Source organism: Taurulus bubalis, assembly GCF_910589615.1.
Source record: "Taurulus bubalis genome assembly, chromosome: 6".
Taxonomy (NCBI): Eukaryota; Metazoa; Chordata; class Actinopteri; order Perciformes; family Cottidae; genus Taurulus; species Taurulus bubalis.
Genome location: NC_136594.1, coordinates 766,369 through 785,766, shown reverse-complemented (window position 1 = coordinate 785,766; position 19,398 = coordinate 766,369). Strand labels below are relative to the sequence as shown.

Here is a 19,398-nt window from a genome sequence, read left to right as displayed (position 1 = left end):
GTGTTCCTCAGATCTCTGCGTGGTCAGTCCTACGGGGGTCCAGACGCTGACGGAGTCAGTACTCATGTCAGTGAAGTCTGCAACGAGCTTCCATGAGGGCTGCGTCGGTGCTCTCCAGAACCCGGCTCTCCATCTTTATGTGTGGAGGCTGAGTGGAGGTTGTCGGGCGTGAAACAGACGGGTGGGTCTGTGTGGAGGTTCATGTGAAGGTCAAAGGGTCGGTCCTGAACATGTTGCAGGGGTCCACCTCGAGGGAAACATCTCAGGCGAGTAGCTCGGTGTCCTGGGGACCACGAATGCACCGCCTCTACAGTGGAGTACATTCTCTGCTGGTGGAACCGGATCTTTGTGGCCAGAGTCACGACCTGAAGGTGTTTTGGTGTCGAGTGTCGGGTTGAAGAACTGAAGACGTCTGCAACCCGACACCTTCAGGTCGTCTTCTGTTGACTTCTGGCCGGGAATGACTAAAGTGTTTCTTTATGACTCTGCAGGAGACAGCAACCTTTGATCCCTCTCTCTCTCTCTCTCTCTCACACACACACACACACACACACACACACACACCCTAGCTGACAACAGCTGGTTGGGGGAGGAGCCAGAACTGAGGGCCCCTCCGTCTGGGCCCCGCCCCCGAAGACAGGTTCAGCGCCCCCCCCTCCTCTCCTTCCTCCTCCTCCTCTTCCTCTTCCTCGCGGTGCACCCGCCCCCGAGCTCCCAGAGCTCCCAGAGCTCCCAGAGCTCCCAGAGCCCTCAGCCCCAACGCTGCCGACAGTCCAAAGTGCAAGAGGGGTGCGTCCGACGGGCCGAGTGGAACCACGGAGAAGAGCGGCGCCCCGCGGTGGCAGAAGGCCGCGAGGGGGCCCCCGAGGAGAGCGGCTCCGGGGACGAGGAGGCGGGCCCCGCCGCATGCGCCGTGCAGACCGGAGACGCTCAGGGGCCCCGGGAGCCCCGGCCTGCCGGCGGCGCCGCGCTCCGGGGACACGGCGTGCCCGTGGGCCTTGACGTGCTTGCGCAGCGAGCTGGGGTCGGTGTAGCGCTTCAGGCAGCCGGCCATCCTGCAGCCGTACGGCTTGTCCACGGAGTGCGTGCGCGTGTGCTTGAAGCGGTCGCTGGAGTTGGAGTAGCGCTTGCTGCAGCCTTCGTAGGGACAGACGTAGGGTTTCTCTCCTGGAGGGGCATAGGGAGAAGGAATCAATAACTTCATCAATAACTTCATCGATAACTTCATCGATAACTTCATCAATAACTTCATCGATAACTTCATCGATAACTTCATCAATAACTTCATCGAAAACTTCATCGATAACTTCATCGATAACTTCATCAATAACTTCATCAATAACTTCATCGATAACTTCATCAATAACTTCATCGATAACTTCATCGATAACTTCATCGATAACTTCATCAATAACTTCATCAATAACTTCATCGATAACTAAATCAATAACTTCATCGATCACTTCATCGATAACTTCATCAATAACTTCATCGATAACTTCATCGATGACTTCATTGATAACTTCATCGATAACTTCATCAATAACTTCATCGATAACTTCATCGATAACTTCATCGATAACTTCATCAATCATGTCATCAATAACTTCATCGATAACTTCATCAATAACTTCATCAATAACTTCATCGATAACGTCATCGATAACTTCATCAATAACTTCATCGATCACTTCATCGATAACTTCATCAATAACTTCATCGATCACTTCATCGATAACTTCATCAATCATGTCATCAATAACTTCATCGATAACTTCATCAATAACTTCATCAATAACTTCATCGATAACTTCATCAATAACTTCATCGATAACTTCATCGATAACTTCATCGATAACTTCATCAATAACTTCATCAATAACTTCATCGATAACTAAATCAATAACTTCATCGATCACTTCATCGATAACTTCATCAATAACTTCATCGATAACTTCATCGATAACTTCATTGATAACTTCATCGATAACTTCATCAATAACTTCATCGATAACTTCATCGATAACTTCATCGATAACTTCATCAATCATGTCATCAATAACTTCATCGATAACTTCATCAATAACTTCATCAATAACTTCATCGATAACGTCATCGATAACTTCATCAATAACTTCATCGATCACTTCATCGATAACTTCATCAATAACTTCATCGATCACTTCATCGATAACTTCATCAATCATGTCATCAATAACTTCATCGATAACTTCATCAATAACTTCATCAATAACTTCATCGATAACTTCATCAATAACGTCATCGATAACTTCATCGATAACTTCATCGATAACTTCATCAATAACTTCATCGATAACTTCATCAATAACTTCATCGATAACTTCATCAATAACTTTATCGATAACTTCATCAATAACTTCATCAATAACTTCATCGATAACTTCATCAATAACTTCATCGATAACTTCATCAATAACTTTATCGATAACTTCATCAATAACTTCATCGATCACTTCATCGATAACTTCATCAATCATGTCATCAATAACTTCATCGATAACTTCATCAATAACTTCATCAATAACTTCATCGATAACTTCATCGATAACTTCATCGATAACTTCATCAATAACTTCATCGATAACTTCATCGATAACTTCATCAATAACTTCATCGATAACTTCATCGATAACTTCATCAATAACTTCATCGATAACTTCATCGATAACTTCATCAATAACTTCATCAATAACTTCATCGATAACTTCATCAATAACTTCATCGATAACTTCATCGATAACTTCATCAATAACTTCATCGATAACTTCATCGATAACTTCATCGATAACTTCATCAATAACTTCATCAATAACTTCATCGATAACTTCATCAATAACTTCATCAATAACTTCATCGATAACTTCATCGATAACTTCATCGATAACTTCATCAATAACTTCATCGATAACTTCATCAATAACTTCATCGATAACTTCATCAATAACTTCATCAATAACTTCATCGATAACTTCATCAATAACTTCATCAATAACTTCATCGATAACTTCACCGCAGTGTCGATATAATGCAGCTGTGACTGACAGGAAGTCTTCATTTGACTTTGAGTGACGGCTCTCTGCACGGTATTCTATGTTTCATCAGGATGACATGGATTCTGTTTTCACCGTGAACAATTCACGTCTAGTTTTATCCCGTCTTTGCTTTTCAAGAACTTTTAACCAATAAAAAACAAACCTATTTTTAGGCCCTTTCCTCGAAAATGTCATCCCCAAACTAAAAAGGGTGTATCTCTGCAACCACTAGGGCTGTTTGAATAATGTTGGTTATAATAAAAGGTACACATGTGAGATGTTGTTCAGATGTGTAAATATCAGTCTATATGTTACTGGTTAAGAGTAAATGAAGATGACACACAGAAACAAATGAAAAGGTTTCAGGTCCGCCTATAAAAAAAAATGACTTTCAGGATGATTATTTCTTTGAAATGATGCAGCTGTAAGGTCCAACTCTAACCCAAATCATAACTCAATATGTGAACATTCTCTAACCCAAATCATAACACAATATGTGAACATTCTCTAACCCAAATCATAACACAATATGTGAACATTCTCTAACCCAAATCATAGCTCAATATGTGAACATTCTCTAACCCAAATCATAACACAATATGTGAACATTCTCTAACCCAAATCATAACTCAATATGTGAACATTCTCTAACCCAAATCATAACTCAATATGTGAACATTCTCTAACCCAAATCATAGCTCAATATGTGAACATTCTCTAACCCAAATCATAGCTCAATATGTGAACATTCTCTAACCCAAATCATAGCTCAATATGTGAACATTCTCTAACCCAAATCATAGCTCAATATGTGAACATTCTCTAACCCAAATCATAACACAATATGTGAACATTCTCTAACCCAAATCATAACACAATATGTGAACATTCTCTAACCCAAATCATAGCTCAATATGTGAACATTCTCTAACCCAAATCATAAGTTAGAGAGGGTTTAGAACAGAGAACATTCAGGCGAGGACTCATTGGGGCCCAATAGGTCCAATGGACCCATTTGGCCCATTGGACCTATTTGAATGCTATTTTAATTTTCTCATGTACCAAACCATATATTTCACTTGTATATTACTTATGGTGTTCAATACATCCAAATGCAGCAGTTTGGGGCTTTTTTCATAAAACAATCTGAACAATGATTTACAGTTTGTTATAACAATCGCTCAGTCTTCACCATACTGGTTTTTAAAAGGCTGTTAAGAGGCGGGTCGGGTGTTTGGTATCACGCTTCCACAAAATGAATAATGCAACTGGGAATAGTTCAGCAGGGAACAAGAGAAGGGTTTTAAATCTGAACTCTTTGTCAGGAAGTGACAAAGCAAACAAAAGAGGGCGGGACCAATATGGAGCTAAATCCAGGACAAATGTTTTGTTCATTTGAAAAAAAGATTTTAATCTGAAGAATTTTGTTTGTGTAAAAAAAAAAAAGGTATGTATGAAAGGTTTTTAGAGGTTAAATATGATTTTGATTCAGTTCTTTTTTCGCTTTTTGATAAAATATAAATGTTTTCAGTTTTCAGTAACAGATTTTATATTTTCAACTTTCACTCGGGTTCAAATCTTTTTTTCCAGGTTCCGACCTTTGGCCTGGATCTGACGTGGGGGCGTGGTCTCAACTAGAGGGGCGTGGTCTCATGAGTGACAGCGTAACAAAGAAGGCTGAGGATCGGCCTCAACCGTGGTTTATGACTAATTATGACTAATTATGATTAATTATGACTCACTACCTTCATACAGCATATTCACGGGATTGGCATTAAACAAAATTGACGGCAGTGACACAGTAAACTATGTTATAGACCAGACTTACAGCAGTATAAGAGCAATAAACTATGTTATAGACCAGACTTATAGCAGTATAAGAGCAATAAACTATGTTATAGACCAGACTTATAGCAGTATAAGAGCAATAAACTATGTTATAGACCAGACTTATAGCAGTATAAGAGTAATAAACTATGTTATAGACCAGACTTACAGCAGTATAAGAGCAATAAACTATGTTATAGACCAGACTTATAGCAGTATAAGAGCAATAAACTATGTTATAGACCAGACTTATAGCAGTATAAGAGTAATAAACTATGTTATAGACCAGACTTATAGCAGTATAAGAGTAATAAACTATGTAATAGAACAGACTTATGCAGTATAAGAGTAATAAACTATGTTATAGACCAGACTTATAGCAGTATAAGAGTAATAAACTATGTTGTAGAACAGACTTATGCAGTATAAGAGTAATAAACTATGTTATAGACCAGACTTATGCAGTATAAGAGTAATAAACTATGTTATAGACCAGACTTATGCAGTATAAGAGTAATAAACTATGTTATAGACCAGACTTATGCAGTATAAGAGCAATAAACTATGTTATAGACCAGACTTATAGCAGTATAAGAGCAATAAACTATGTTATAGACCAGACTTATAGCAGTATAAGAGTAATAAACTATGTAATAGAACAGACTTATGCAGTATAAGAGTAATAAACTATGTTATAGACCAGACTTATAGCAGTATAAGAGTAATAAACTATGTAATAGAACAGACTTATGCAGTATAAGAGTAATAAACTATGTTATAGACCAGACTTATGCAGTATAAGAGCAATAAACTATGTTATAGACCAGACTTACAGCAGTATAAGAGCAAAAAACTATGTTATAGACCAGACTTATGCAGTATAAGAGTAATAAACTATGTTATAGACCAGACTTATAGCAGTATAAGAGCAATAAACTATGTTATAGACCAGACTTATAGCAGTATAAGAGTAATAAACTATGTAATAGAACAGACTTATGCAGTATAAGAGTAATAAACTATGTAATAGAACAGACTTATGCAGTATAAGAGTAATAAACTATGTAATAGAACAGACTTATGCAGTATAAGAGTAATAAACTATGTTATAGACCAGACTTATGCAGTATAAGAGCAATAAACTATGTTATAGACCAGACTTATGCAGTATAAGAGTAATAAACTATGTTATAGACCAGACTTATGCAGTATAAGAGTAATAAACTATGTTATAGACCAGACTTATAGCAGTATAAGAGTAATAAACTATGTAATAGAACAGACTTATGCAGTATAAGAGTAATAAACTATGTAAAAGAACAGACTTATGCAGTATAAGAGTAATAAACTATGTTATAGACCAGACTTATGCAGTATAAGAGTAATAAACTATGTTATAGACCAGACTTATAGCAGTATAAGAGTAATAAACTATGTTATAGACCAGACTTATGCAGTATAAGAGTAATAAACTATGTTATAGACCAGACTTACAGCAGTATAAGAGTAATAAACTATGTTATAGACCAGACTTATGCAGTATAAGAGTAATAAACTATGTTATAGACCAGACTCACCTGTGTGGGAGCGGGTGTGTATCTTCAGGTTCTCCAGCCGAGAGAAGCTCTTGCTGCAGGCGGGGCAGTGGTGCGGCTTCTCGTTGGTGTGAGTGCGGATGTGAATCAGCATTTTATACCTGAAACCACCAAACACATGACAACCTCAGCGAGGCTATAGTGCTGCTAGAACCGGGCCTAGAACGTGGAACCAGGAGGCGACGGCACATAGCTCCGGTCCCCTCCACATGCAGCTGAGAGCCTTTATGGGCCCTTCACATGCAGCTGAGAGCCTTTATGGGCCCTTCACATGCAGCTGAGAGCCTTTATGGGCCCTTCACATGCAGCTGAGAGCCTTTATGGGCCCTTCACATGTAGAGTCTTTATGAGCCCTTCACATGTAGAGTCTTTATAGGCCCTTCACATGTGAGAGCCTTTATGGGCCCTTCACATGTGAGAGCCTTTATGGGCCCTTCACATGTGAGAGTCTTTATGGGCCCTTCACATGTGAGAGTCTTTATGGGCCCTTCACATGTGAGAGTCTTTATGGGCCCTTCACATGAGAGTCTTTATAGGCCCTTCACATGTGAGAGTCTTTATAGGCCCTTCACATGTGAGAGTCTTTATGGGCCCTTCACATGTGAGAGTCTTTATGGGCCCTTCACATGTGAGAGTCTTTATGGGCCCTTCACATGAGAGTCTTTATAGGCCCTTCACATGTAGAGTCTTTATGGGCCCTTCACATGTAGAGTCTTTATAGGCCCTTCACATGTGAGAGCCTTTATGGGCCCTTCACATGTGAGAGTCTTTATGGGCCCTTCACATGTGAGAGTCTTTATGGGCCCTTCACATGTGAGAGTCTTTATGGGCCCTTCACATGAGAGTCTTTATAGGCCCTTCACATGTGAGAGTCTTTATGGGCCCTTCACATGTGAGAGTCTTTATGGGCCCTTCACATGAGAGTCTTTATAGGCCCTTCACATGTGAGAGTCTTTATGGGCCCTTCACATGTGAGAGTCTTTATGGGCCCTTCACATAAGAGAGTCTTTATAGGCCCTTCGCATAAGAGAGTCTTTATGGGCCCTTCACATGTGAGAGTCTTGATGGGCCCTTCACATGAGAGCCTTTATAGGCCCTTTACATGTGAGAGTCTTTATGGGCCCTTCACATGTGAGAGTCTTTATGGGCCCTTCACATGTGAGAGTCTTTATGGGCCCTTCACATGAGAGAGTCTTTATGGGCCCTTCACATGAGAGTCTTTATGGGCCCTTCACATGAGAGTCTTTATAGGCCCTTCACATGTGAGAGTCTTTATGGGCCCTTCACATGTGAGAGTCTTTATGGGCCCTTCACATGTGAGAGTCTTTATGGGCCCTTCACATAAGAGAGTCTTTATGGGCAATTCACATGTAGCTGAGAGCCTTTATGGGCCCTTCACATGTAGCTGAGAGTCTTTATGGGCCCTTCACAAAAGAGAGTATTTATGGTCCCTTCACATGTAGCTGAGAGTCTTTATGGGCCCTTCACAAAAGAGAGTCTTTATGGGCCCTTCACATGTAGCTGAGAGCCTTTATGGGCCCTTCACATGTAGCTGAGAGTCTTTATGGGCCCTTCACATAAGAGAGTCTTTATGGGCCCTTCACATGTAGCTGAGAGTCTTTATGGGCCCTTCACATGTAGCTGAGAGCCTTTATGGGCCCTTCACAAAAGAGAGTCTTTATGAGCCCTTCACATATGAGAGTCTTTATGGGCCCTTCACATGTGAGAGTCTTTATGGGCCCTTCACATGAGAGTCTTTATATGCCCTTCACATGTGAGAGTCTTTATGGGCCCTTCACATGTGAGAGTCTTTACGGGCCCTTCACATGTGAGAGTCTTTATGGGCCCTTCACATGAGAGTCTTTATAGGCCCTTCACATGTGAGAGTCTTTATGGGCCCTTCACATGTGAGAGTCTTTACGGGCCCTTCACATGTGAGAGTCTTTATGGGCCCTTCACATGAGAGTCTTTATAGGCCCTTCACATGTGAGAGTCTTTATGGGCCCTTCACATGTGAGAGTCTTTATGGGCCCTTCACATGAGAGCCTTTATAGGCCCTTTACATGTGAGAGTCTTTATGAGCCCTTCACATGTGAGAGTCTTTATGGGCCCTTCACATGTGAGAGTCTTTATGGGCCCTTCACATGAGAGAGTCTTTATGGGCCCTTCACATGAGAGTCTTTATGGGCCCTTCACATGAGAGTCTTTATAGGCCCTTCACATGTGAGAGTCTTTATGGGCCCTTCACATGTGAGAGTCTTTATGGGCCCTTCACATGAGAGAGTCTTTATGGGCCCATCACATGAGAGTCTTTATGGGCCCTTCACATGAGAGTCTTTATAGGCCCTTCACATGTGAGAGTCTTTATGGGCCCTTCACATGAGAGTCTTTATAGGCCCTTCACATGTGAGAGTCTTTATGGGCCCTTCACATGTGAGAGTCTTTATGGGCCCTTCACATGAGAGATTTTATAGGCCCTTCGCATAAGAGAGTCTTTATGGGCCCTTCACATGTGAGAGTCTTGATGGGCCCTTCACATGAGAGCCTTTATAGGCCCTTTACATGTGAGAGTCTTTATGAGCCCTTCACATGTGAGAGTCTTTATGGGCCCTTCACATGTGAGAGTCTTTATGGGCCCTTCACATGAGAGAGTCTTTATGGGCCCTTCACATGAGAGTCTTTATGGGCCCTTCACATGAGAGTCTTTATAGGCCCTTCACATGTGAGAGTCTTTATGGGCCCTTCACATGTGAGAGTCTTTATGGGCCCTTCACATGAGAGAGTCTTTATGGGCCCATCACATGAGAGTCTTTATGGGCCCTTCACATGAGAGTCTTTATAGGCCCTTCACATGTGAGAGTCTTTGTGGGCCCTTCACATGTGAGAGTCTTTATGGGCCCTTCACATGTGAGAGTCTTTATGGGCCCTTCACATAAGAGAGTCTTTATGGGCCCTTCACATGTAGCTGAGAGCCTTTATGGGCCCTTCACATGTAGCTGAGAGTCTTTATGGGCCCTTCACAAAAGAGAGTATTTATGGTCCCTTCACATGTAGCTGAGAGTCTTTATGGGCCCTTCACAAAAGAGAGTCTTTATGGGCCCTTCACATGTAGCTGAGAGCCTTTATGGGCCCTTCACATGTAGCTGAGAATCTTTATGGGCCCTTCACATGAGCGTCTTTATGGGCCCTTCACATGTAGATGAGAGTCTTTATGGGCCCTTCACATGTAGCTGAGAGTCTTTATGGGCCCTTCACAAAAGAGAGTCTTTATGAGCCCTTCACATGTAGCTGAGAGCCTTTATGGGCCCTTCACATGTAGCTGAGAGTCTTTATGGGCCCTTCACAAAAGAGAGTCTTTATGAGCCCTTCACATATGAGAGTCTTTATGGGCCCTTCACATGTGAGAGTCTTTATGGGCCCTTCACATGAGAGTCTTTATATGCCCTTCACATGTGAGAGTCTTTATGGGCCCTTCACATGTGAGAGTTTTTATGGGCCCTTCACATGAGAGTCTTTATGGGCCCTTCACATGTGAGAGTCTTTATGGGCCCTTCACATGTGAGAGTCTTTATGGGCCCTTCACATGTGAGAGTCTTTATGGGCCCTTCACATGAGAGTCTTTATAGGCCCTTCACATGTGAGAGTCTTTATGGGCCCTTCACATGTGAGAGTCTTTATGGGCCCTTCACATGAGAGTTTTTATAAGCCCTTCGCATAAGAGAGTCTTTATGGGCCCTTCACATGTGAGAGTCTTGATGGGCCCTTCACATGAGAGCCTTTATAGGCCCTTTACATGTGAGAGTCTTTATGGGCCCTTCACATGTGAGAGTCTTTATGGGCCCTTCACATGTGAGAGTCTTTATGGGCCCTTCACATGAGAGAGTCTTTATGGGCCCTTCACATGAGAGTCTTTATGGGCCCTTCACATGAGAGTCTTTATAGGCCCTTCACATGTGAGAGTCTTTATGGGCCCTTCACATGTGAGAGTCTTTATGGGCCCTTCACATAAGAGAGTCTTTATGGGCAATTCACATGTAGCTGAGAGCCTTTATGGGCCCTTCACATGTAGCTGAGAGTCTTTATGGGCCCTTCACAAAAGAGAGTCTTTATGGGCCCTTCACATGTAGCTGAGAGCCTTTATGGGCCCTTCACATGTAGCTGAGAGTCTTTATGGGCCCTTCACATAAGAGAGTCTTTATGGGCCCTTCACATGTAGCTGAGAGTCTTTATGGGCCCTTCACATGTAGCTGAGAGCCTTTATGGGCCCTTCACAAAAGAGAGTCTTTATGAGCCCTTCACATATGAGAGTCTTTATGGGCCCTTCACATGTGAGAGTCTTTATGGGCCCTTCACATGAGAGTCTTTATATGCCCTTCACATGTGAGAGTCTTTATGGGCCCTTCACATGTGAGAGTCTTTACGGGCCCTTCACATGTGAGAGTCTTTATGGGCCCTTCACATGAGAGTCTTCATAGGCCCTTCACATGTGAGAGTCTTTATGGGCCCTTCACATGTGAGAGTCTTTACGGGCCCTTCACATGTGAGAGTCTTTATGGGCCCTTCACATGAGAGTCTTTATAGGCCCTTCACATGTGAGAGTCTTTATGGGCCCTTCACATGTGAGAGTCTTTATGGGCCCTTCACATGAGAGCCTTTATAGGCCCTTTACATGTGAGAGTCTTTATGAGCCCTTCACATGTGAGAGTCTTTATGGGCCCTTCACATGTGAGAGTCTTTATGGGCCCTTCACATGAGAGAGTCTTTATGGGCCCTTCACATGAGAGTCTTTATGGGCCCTTCACATGAGAGTCTTTATAGGCCCTTCACATGTGAGAGTCTTTATGGGCCCTTCACATGTGAGAGTCTTTATGGGCCCTTCACATGAGAGAGTCTTTATGGGCCCATCACATGAGAGTCTTTATGGGCCCTTCACATGAGAGTCTTTATAGGCCCTTCACATGTGAGAGTCTTTATGGGCCCTTCACATGAGAGTCTTTATAGGCCCTTCACATGTGAGAGTCTTTATGGGCCCTTCACATGTGAGAGTCTTTATGGGCCCTTCACATGAGAGATTTTATAGGCCCTTCGCATAAGAGAGTCTTTATGGGCCCTTCACATGTGAGAGTCTTGATGGGCCCTTCACATGAGAGCCTTTATAGGCCCTTTACATGTGAGAGTCTTTATGAGCCCTTCACATGTGAGAGTCTTTATGGGCCCTTCACATGTGAGAGTCTTTATGGGCCCTTCACATGAGAGAGTCTTTATGGGCCCTTCACATGAGAGTCTTTATGGGCCCTTCACATGAGAGTCTTTATAGGCCCTTCACATGTGAGAGTCTTTATGGGCCCTTCACATGTGAGAGTCTTTATGGGCCCTTCACATGAGAGAGTCTTTATGGGCCCATCACATGAGAGTCTTTATGGGCCCTTCACATGAGAGTCTTTATAGGCCCTTCACATGTGAGAGTCTTTGTGGGCCCTTCACATGTGAGAGTCTTTATGGGCCCTTCACATGTGAGAGTCTTTATGGGCCCTTCACATAAGAGAGTCTTTATGGGCCCTTCACATGTAGCTGAGAGCCTTTATGGGCCCTTCACATGTAGCTGAGAGTCTTTATGGGCCCTTCACAAAAGAGAGTATTTATGGTCCCTTCACATGTAGCTGAGAGTCTTTATGGGCCCTTCACAAAAGAGAGTCTTTATGGGCCCTTCACATGTAGCTGAGAGCCTTTATGGGCCCTTCACATGTAGCTGAGAATCTTTATGGGCCCTTCACATGAGCGTCTTCATGGGCCCTTCACATGTAGATGAGAGTCATTATGGGCCCTTCACATGTAGCTGAGAGTCTTTATGGGCCCTTCACAAAAGAGAGTCTTTATGAGCCCTTCACATGTAGCTGAGAGCCTTTATGGGCCCTTCACATGTAGCTGAGAGTCTTTATGGGCCCTTCACAAAAGAGAGTCTTTATGAGCCCTTCACATATGAGAGTCTTTATGGGCCCTTCACATGTGAGAGTCTTTATGGGCCCTTCACATGAGAGTCTTTATATGCCCTTCACATGTGAGAGTCTTTATGGGCCCTTCACATGTGAGAGTTTTTATGGGCCCTTCACATGAGAGTCTTTATGGGCCCTTCACATGTGAGAGTCTTTATGGGCCCTTCACATGTGAGAGTCTTTATGGGCCCTTCACATGTGAGAGTCTTTATGGGCCCTTCACATGAGAGTCTTTATAGGCCCTTCACATGTGAGAGTCTTTATGGGCCCTTCACATGTGAGAGTCTTTATGGGCCCTTCACATGAGAGTCTTTATAAGCCCTTCGCATAAGAGAGTCTTTATGGGCCCTTCACATGTGAGAGTCTTGATGGGCCCTTCACATGAGAGCCTTTATAGGCCCTTTACATGTGAGAGTCTTTATGGGCCCTTCACATGTGAGAGTCTTTATGGGCCCTTCACATGTGAGAGTCTTTATGGGCCCTTCACATGAGAGAGTCTTTATGGGCCCTTCACATGAGAGTCTTTATGGGCCCTTCACATGAGAGTCTTTATAGGCCCTTCACATGTGAGAGTCTTTATGGGCCCTTCACATGTAGCTGAGAGCCTTTATGGGCCCTTCACATGTAGCTGAGAGTCTTTATGGGCCCTTCACAAAAGAGAGTCTTTATGAGCCCTTCACATGCAGCTGAGAGCCTTTATGGGCCCTTCACATGTAGCTGAGAGCCTTCATGGGCCCTTCACATGTAGCTGAGAGTCTTTATGGGCCCTTCACATATGAGAGTCTTTATGGGCCCTTCACATGTGAGAGTCTTTATGGGCCCTTCACATGAGAGTCTTCATATGCCCTTCACATGTGAGAGTCTTTATGGGCCCTTCACATGTGAGAGTCTTTATGGGCCCTTCACATGAGAGTCTTTATAGGCCCTTCACATGTGAGAGTCTTTATGGGCCCTTCACATGTGAGAGTCTTTATGGGCCCTTCACATGAGAGTCTTTATAGGCCCTTAACATGTGAGAGTCTTTATGGGCCCTTCACATGTGAGAGTCTTTATGGGCCCTTCACATGAGAGTCTTTATAGGCCCTTCGCATAAGAGAGTCTTTATGGGCCCTTCACATGTGAGAGTCTTGATGGGCCCTTCACATGAGAGTCTTTATAGGCCCTTCGCATAAGAGAGTCTTTATGGGCCCTTTACATGTGAGAGTCTTTATGGGCCCTTCACATGTGAGAGTCTTTATGGGCCCTTCACATGTGAGAGTCTTTATGGGCCCTTCACATGGGAGAGTCTTTATGGGCCCTTCACATGAGAGTCTTTATGGGCCCTTCACATGAGAGTCTTCATGGGCCCTTCACATGAGAGTCTTTATAGGCCCTTCACATGTGAGAGTCTTTATGGGCCCTTCACATGTGAGAGTCTTTATGGGCCCTTCACATGTGAGAGTCTTTATGGGCCCTTCACATAAGAGAGTCCTTATGGGCCCTTCACATGTAGCTGAGAGCCTTTATGGGCCCTTCACATGTAGCTGAGAGTCTTTATGGGCCCTTCACAAAAGAGAGTATTTATGGTCCCTTCACATGTAGCTGAGAGTCTTTATGGGCCCTTCACAAAAGAGAGTCTTTATGGGCCCTTCACATGTAGCTGAGAGCCTTTATGGGCCCCTCACATGTAGCTGAGAGTCTTTATGGGCCCTTCACATAAGAGAGTCTTTATGGGCCCTTCACATGTAGCTGAGAGTCTTTATGGGCCCTTCACATGTAGCTGAGAGTCTTTATGGGCCCTTCACAAAAGAGAGTCTTTATGAGCCCTTCACATGCAGCTGAGAGCCTTTATGGGCCCTTCACATGTAGCTGAGAGCCTTCATGGGCCCTTCACATGTAGCTGGGAGTCTTTATGGGCCCTTCACATATGAGAGTCTTTATGGGCCCTTCACATGTGAGAGTCTTTATGGGCCCTTCAAATGAGATTCTTTATATGCCCTTCACATGTGAGAGTCTTTATGGGCCCTTCACATGTGAGAGTTTTTATGGGCCCTTCACATGAGAGTCTTTATATGCCCTTCACATGTGAGAGTCTTTATGGGCCCTTCACATGTGAGAGTCTTTATGGGCCCTTCACATGAGAGTCTTTATAGGCCCTTCACATGAGAGTCTTTATAGGCCCTTCACATGTGAGAGTCTTTATGGGCCCTTCACATGTGAGAGTCTTTATGGGCCCTTCACATGAGAGTCTTTATAGGCCCTTCACATGTGAGAGTCTTTACGGGCCCTTCACATGTGAGAGTCTTTATGGGCCCTTCACATGTGAGAGTCTTTATGGGCCCTTCACATGAGAGTCTTTATAGGCCCTTCACATGTGAGAGTCTTTATGGGCCCTTCACATGTGAGAGTCTTTATGGGCCCTTCACATGAGAGTCTTTATAGGCCCTTCGCATAAGAGAGTCTTTATGGGCCCTTCACATGTGAGAGTCTTTATGGGCCCTTCACATGAGAGTCTTTATAGGCCCTTCACATAAGAGAGTCTTTATGGGCCCTTCACATGTAGCTGAGAGTCTTTATGGGCCCTTCACATAAGAGAGTCTTTATAGGCCCTTCACATGTGAGAGTCTTTATGGGCCCTTCACATGAGAGTCTTTATAGGCCCTTCACATGTGAGAGTCGTTATGGGCCCTTCACATGAGAGTCTTTATAGGCCCTTCACATGTGAGAGTCTTTATGGGCCCTTCACATGAGAGTCTTTATAGGCCCTTCACATGTGAGAGTCTTTATGGGCCCTTCACATGAGAGTCTTTATAGGCCCTTCACATGTGAGAGTCGTTATGGGCCCTTCACATGTGAGAGCCTTTATGGGCCCTTCACATGTGAGAGCCTTTATGGGCCCTTCACATGTAGCTGAGAGTCTTTATGGGCCCTTCACATGCAGCTGAGAGCCTTTATGGGCCCTTCACATGTGAGAGCCTTTATGGGCCCTTCACATGTAGCTGAGAGTCTTTATGGGCCCTTCACATGTGAGAGCCTTTATGGGCCCTTCACATGTAGCTGAGAGTCTTTATGGGCCCTTCACATGTAGCTGAGAGCCTTTATGGGCCCTTCACATGTGAGAGCCTTTATGGGCCCTTCACATGTAGCTGAGAGTCTTTATGGGCCCTTCACATGTGAGAGCCTTTATGGGCCCTTCACATGTGAGAGTCTTTATGGGCCCTTCACATGTGAGAGCCTTTCTGGGCCCTTCACATGTAGCTGAGAGTCTTCATGGGCCCTTCACATGTGAGAGTCTCTATGGGCCCTTCACATGAGAGTCTTTATAGGCCCTTCACATGTGAGAGTCTTTATGGGCCCTTCACATGTGAGAGTCTTTATGGGCCCTCCACATGTGAGAGTCTTTATGGGCCCTTCACATGTGAGAGTCTTTATGGGCCCTTCACATGTAGCTGAGAGTCTTTATGGGCCCTTCACATATAGCTGAGAGCCTTTATGGCCCCTTCACAATTTTCAACGTTTGTTATTAGAGTAAAACTTTAACTTTTTTTTGTAATTATTGTAATTATCATTATTTGTATTATACAGAACACGTATTGTGACATTTATCTTTTATAAACATTTTTTTTAAATTATAAAATGATGAATGAATAATTATTGCTTCTGTCATTCTTATTTGCATCCTTTTTCTTTAAAGTAAGCGTGGTTCCAGAGGCTCCTCCCACCAGCAGGGTACCTGGCATTGAAGCTCCGCCCATTGCGGCCGCAGCCCTCCCACCGGCAGCAGTACCCACAATCCTTTTCGGGCTTGACGTGGAAGTCGTTGATGTGATCCACCAGGTCCTGCAGCGAGTCCACCAGCAGGTGGCACTAGAGGAGAGACGTAGAGTTACTGGTGCCTCTAGATTCACATGTTTTCATTTTGCTTTCATCAAATATTCATGAATATATAATTACTTAGTTCTGAATCACATCAAGTACCAGTACACAGACCTGTTGGGGTCGTTTCTCCATTCAAATATCTGAAAACATTTTAAATCTTATCCGGCTGACTCTTTTATAACAATAATAATTAAACGTTTCCTCTTTAAAATCTCAGAATTACTGTAAAATGTCTTTTATAAAATCCCCCAAAAGATAACATTTTGAGAAGCAAGCATGTTATATTTAACAACACATGTTATGTTGAGTGTCTAGAAGTCCTTTCAGCAGCACTTTAGTTTTCTGTGACTGAGAGCAGGAATGATGCTGTTCTAGCACCACCTGGTGGTCATTTATCGCTCTACGCAGGCCGGATGCTCAACTCACACTATTTATTAAATTCCACGTCATGTATTGATGTTTTGGATGTGTTTTAGTTTAGAAGTCTCAAATAAAGTCTGAGTTCAACGTGAGCTGAAGAGATGTTAACATGTAGATCTCTGATTCATAAAACAGGTCAGTGAACGCGTGGTGGAGTTATAACATGAAGTCATGTGACCTGGTGGAGCTCCTCTATAACATGAAGGAATAGAATCATAAACGTTTGTTTATTTTATGTAATAATCCAGAATCTAATGGTGGAATCTGATTGGCTGTTTGTGACAAAGACTTCCTGTGTGCATTGGTTTTGCATATTCACCTTCATCCAACCGCAGGCCAGCTGCCCGTCCAATGAGGGCTCAGGTGACAGCTGGTTGTCTCCGTTCTGACCGATGAACATGGAGGATGGGAGGCTGTACAGCCTCGCCGGGCTTCCGATCGGCAGGTAAAACGGATAACCCTGCGGGGAAGCTCCGCCCTGCAGACCGCGATGACGAGCCGGCTCCTGAAGGAGGAAAGTGACGTCAGCCACATGTCAACATCTCGTCGGTTTGAGGACGTTTTGAAGCCTGAACAGGAAGTGACCATATATGGACTGAGGAATGACGTATCGACGCCGTATACGTCTCTGGTGTCGACCTGTCAATCACCTTGTAGCCCCGCCCTAAAGCGTCCCCTGCTTTATGGTCTGTTTGACTCTAAATGACCATAATGTACTAAATGAACATCATGCTGTATTGAAGAAGACTTGAAACTAGAGATTGAGACATAAACTCATGTTTACAATGTTTACTGAGGGAATACATCAAGAGAAGTAGAGTCATTTATATAGACTTCTATACAACCAGAGGAGTCACCCCCTGGTGGTCAGGAGAGAGAATGCAGCTTTAACACATGAAGCATGTACTTCTATACAACCAGAGGAGTCGCCCCCTGGTGGTCAGGAGAGAGAATGCAGCTTTAACACATGAAGCATATACTTCTATACAACCAGAGGAGTCACCCCCTGGTGGTCAGGAGAGAGAATGCAGCTTTAACACATGAAGCATAGACTTCTATACAACCAGAGGAGTCGCCCCCTGGTGGTCAGGAGAGAGAATGCAGCTTTAACACATGAAGCATAGACTTCTATACAACCAGAGGAGTCGCCCCCTGGTGGTCAGGAGAGATAATGCAGCTTTAACACATGAAGCATAGACTTCTATACAACCAGAGGAGTCGCCCCCTGGTGGACAGGAGATATAATGCAGCTTTAACACAAATCAGATATGGTCAGGAGGATGTTCTCAGATACGTTCATTGTTGGTTCATGTGTGAACGCCGTCACTCACCCGTGAGAAGAGGTGTGGCTCCATGGGTGAGGAAGGGAAGGGGGAGGCGGGGCAGGAAGGAGACAGGGAGAGGGAGGAGGCATGGCGGGAGAAGGGGGACAGGCTGAGGTCCACGGCCGGAGGACTGAAGCAGGACCCGGGTCCTTCTTGTGGGGAGAACTGGGACTCTGGAGTTAAAATGAGATGATCTATCACATTGAAGTCAAACCTTCCAATATCATGCACTCATGGAATAATCATGTTGTAATGTATTGTTACACTTCATCAACACCAAAAACAACGATAACGATAATATCTGTTATTTAAATATCATTTTAAGTGTGTGTTTTCATGCAAATAATCACATAGTAAAGGATGATATTTAGAACTATTGACAGTTTGAACTTCAGAGGGACGGAGGTGAAGAACACTGTTCTTTACAAGTGAAGACCAACGAGATCCGGATCCTCCGGTCATCAATCTGAATGAAGGCTGAGACTAAAGGCCAACTCGACTCTTACCTGGTGAGGGGGGAGGAGACGGGAATGTTGAGCATAGGAGGCGAGGTCGTGCGGCGCAGATAGAAGACGGACACGCCCTCTTTCTGACGGACACGTCTGTCTGGCCTGAAGGGAGCTTCAAGTCCAGCGGCTCGTCCAATGACAACATGGCTGCTGGTCACCTGAGGAGACATCCAGGAAACGACCGTCAAGTGGAGCCAGTGAGGGAGGACACTAGGGAGCCAGTGAGGGACGACACTAGGGAGCCAGTGAGGGAGGACACTAGGGAGCCAGTGAGGGAGGACACTAGGGAGCATGTGAGAGAGGACACTAGGGAGCCAGTGAGGGAGGACACTAGGGAGCCAGTGAGGGAGGACACTAGGGAGCATGTGAGGGACGACACTAGGGAGCATGTGAGGGAGGACACTAGGGAGCATGTGAGAGAGGAAACTAGGGAGCATGTGAGGGAGAACACTAGGGAGCCAGTGAGAGAGGACACTAGGGAGCCAGTGAGGGAGGACACTAGAGAACATGTGAGGGAGGACACTAGAGAACATGTGAGGGAGGACACTAGGGAGCATGTGAGGGAGGACACTAGGGAGCATGTGAGAGAGGACACTAGGGAGCCAGTGAGGGACGACACTAGGGAGCCAGTGAGGGAGGACACTAGGGAGCATGTGAGAGAGGACACTAGGGAGCCAGTGAGGGAGGACACTAGGGAGCCAGTGAGGGAGGACACTAGGGAGCCAGTGAGGGAGGACACTAGAGAACATGTGAGGGAGGACACTAGGGAGCCAGTGAGGGACGACACTAGGGAGCCA

The 19,398-nt window shown here is 44.2% G+C and overlaps 1 protein-coding gene across 1 annotated transcript; it reads right to left on the bottom strand.

Annotated features, from left to right (window-relative positions):
* Positions 1–565: 565 nt before the first annotated feature.
* On the bottom strand, positions 566–18,746 carry LOC306738033 (zinc finger protein GLIS2-like; the record flags this gene model as incomplete). Its single annotated transcript, XM_079219863.1, has 6 exons — positions 566–1,167; positions 6,479–6,597; positions 16,202–16,335; positions 17,087–17,272; positions 18,099–18,265; positions 18,599–18,746. 6 exons carry the CDS (start codon positions 18,744–18,746, stop codon positions 566–568), a joined length of 1,356 nt encoding a protein of 451 aa, XP_079075989.1.
* Between the last annotated feature and the right edge of the window lie 652 nt (positions 18,747–19,398).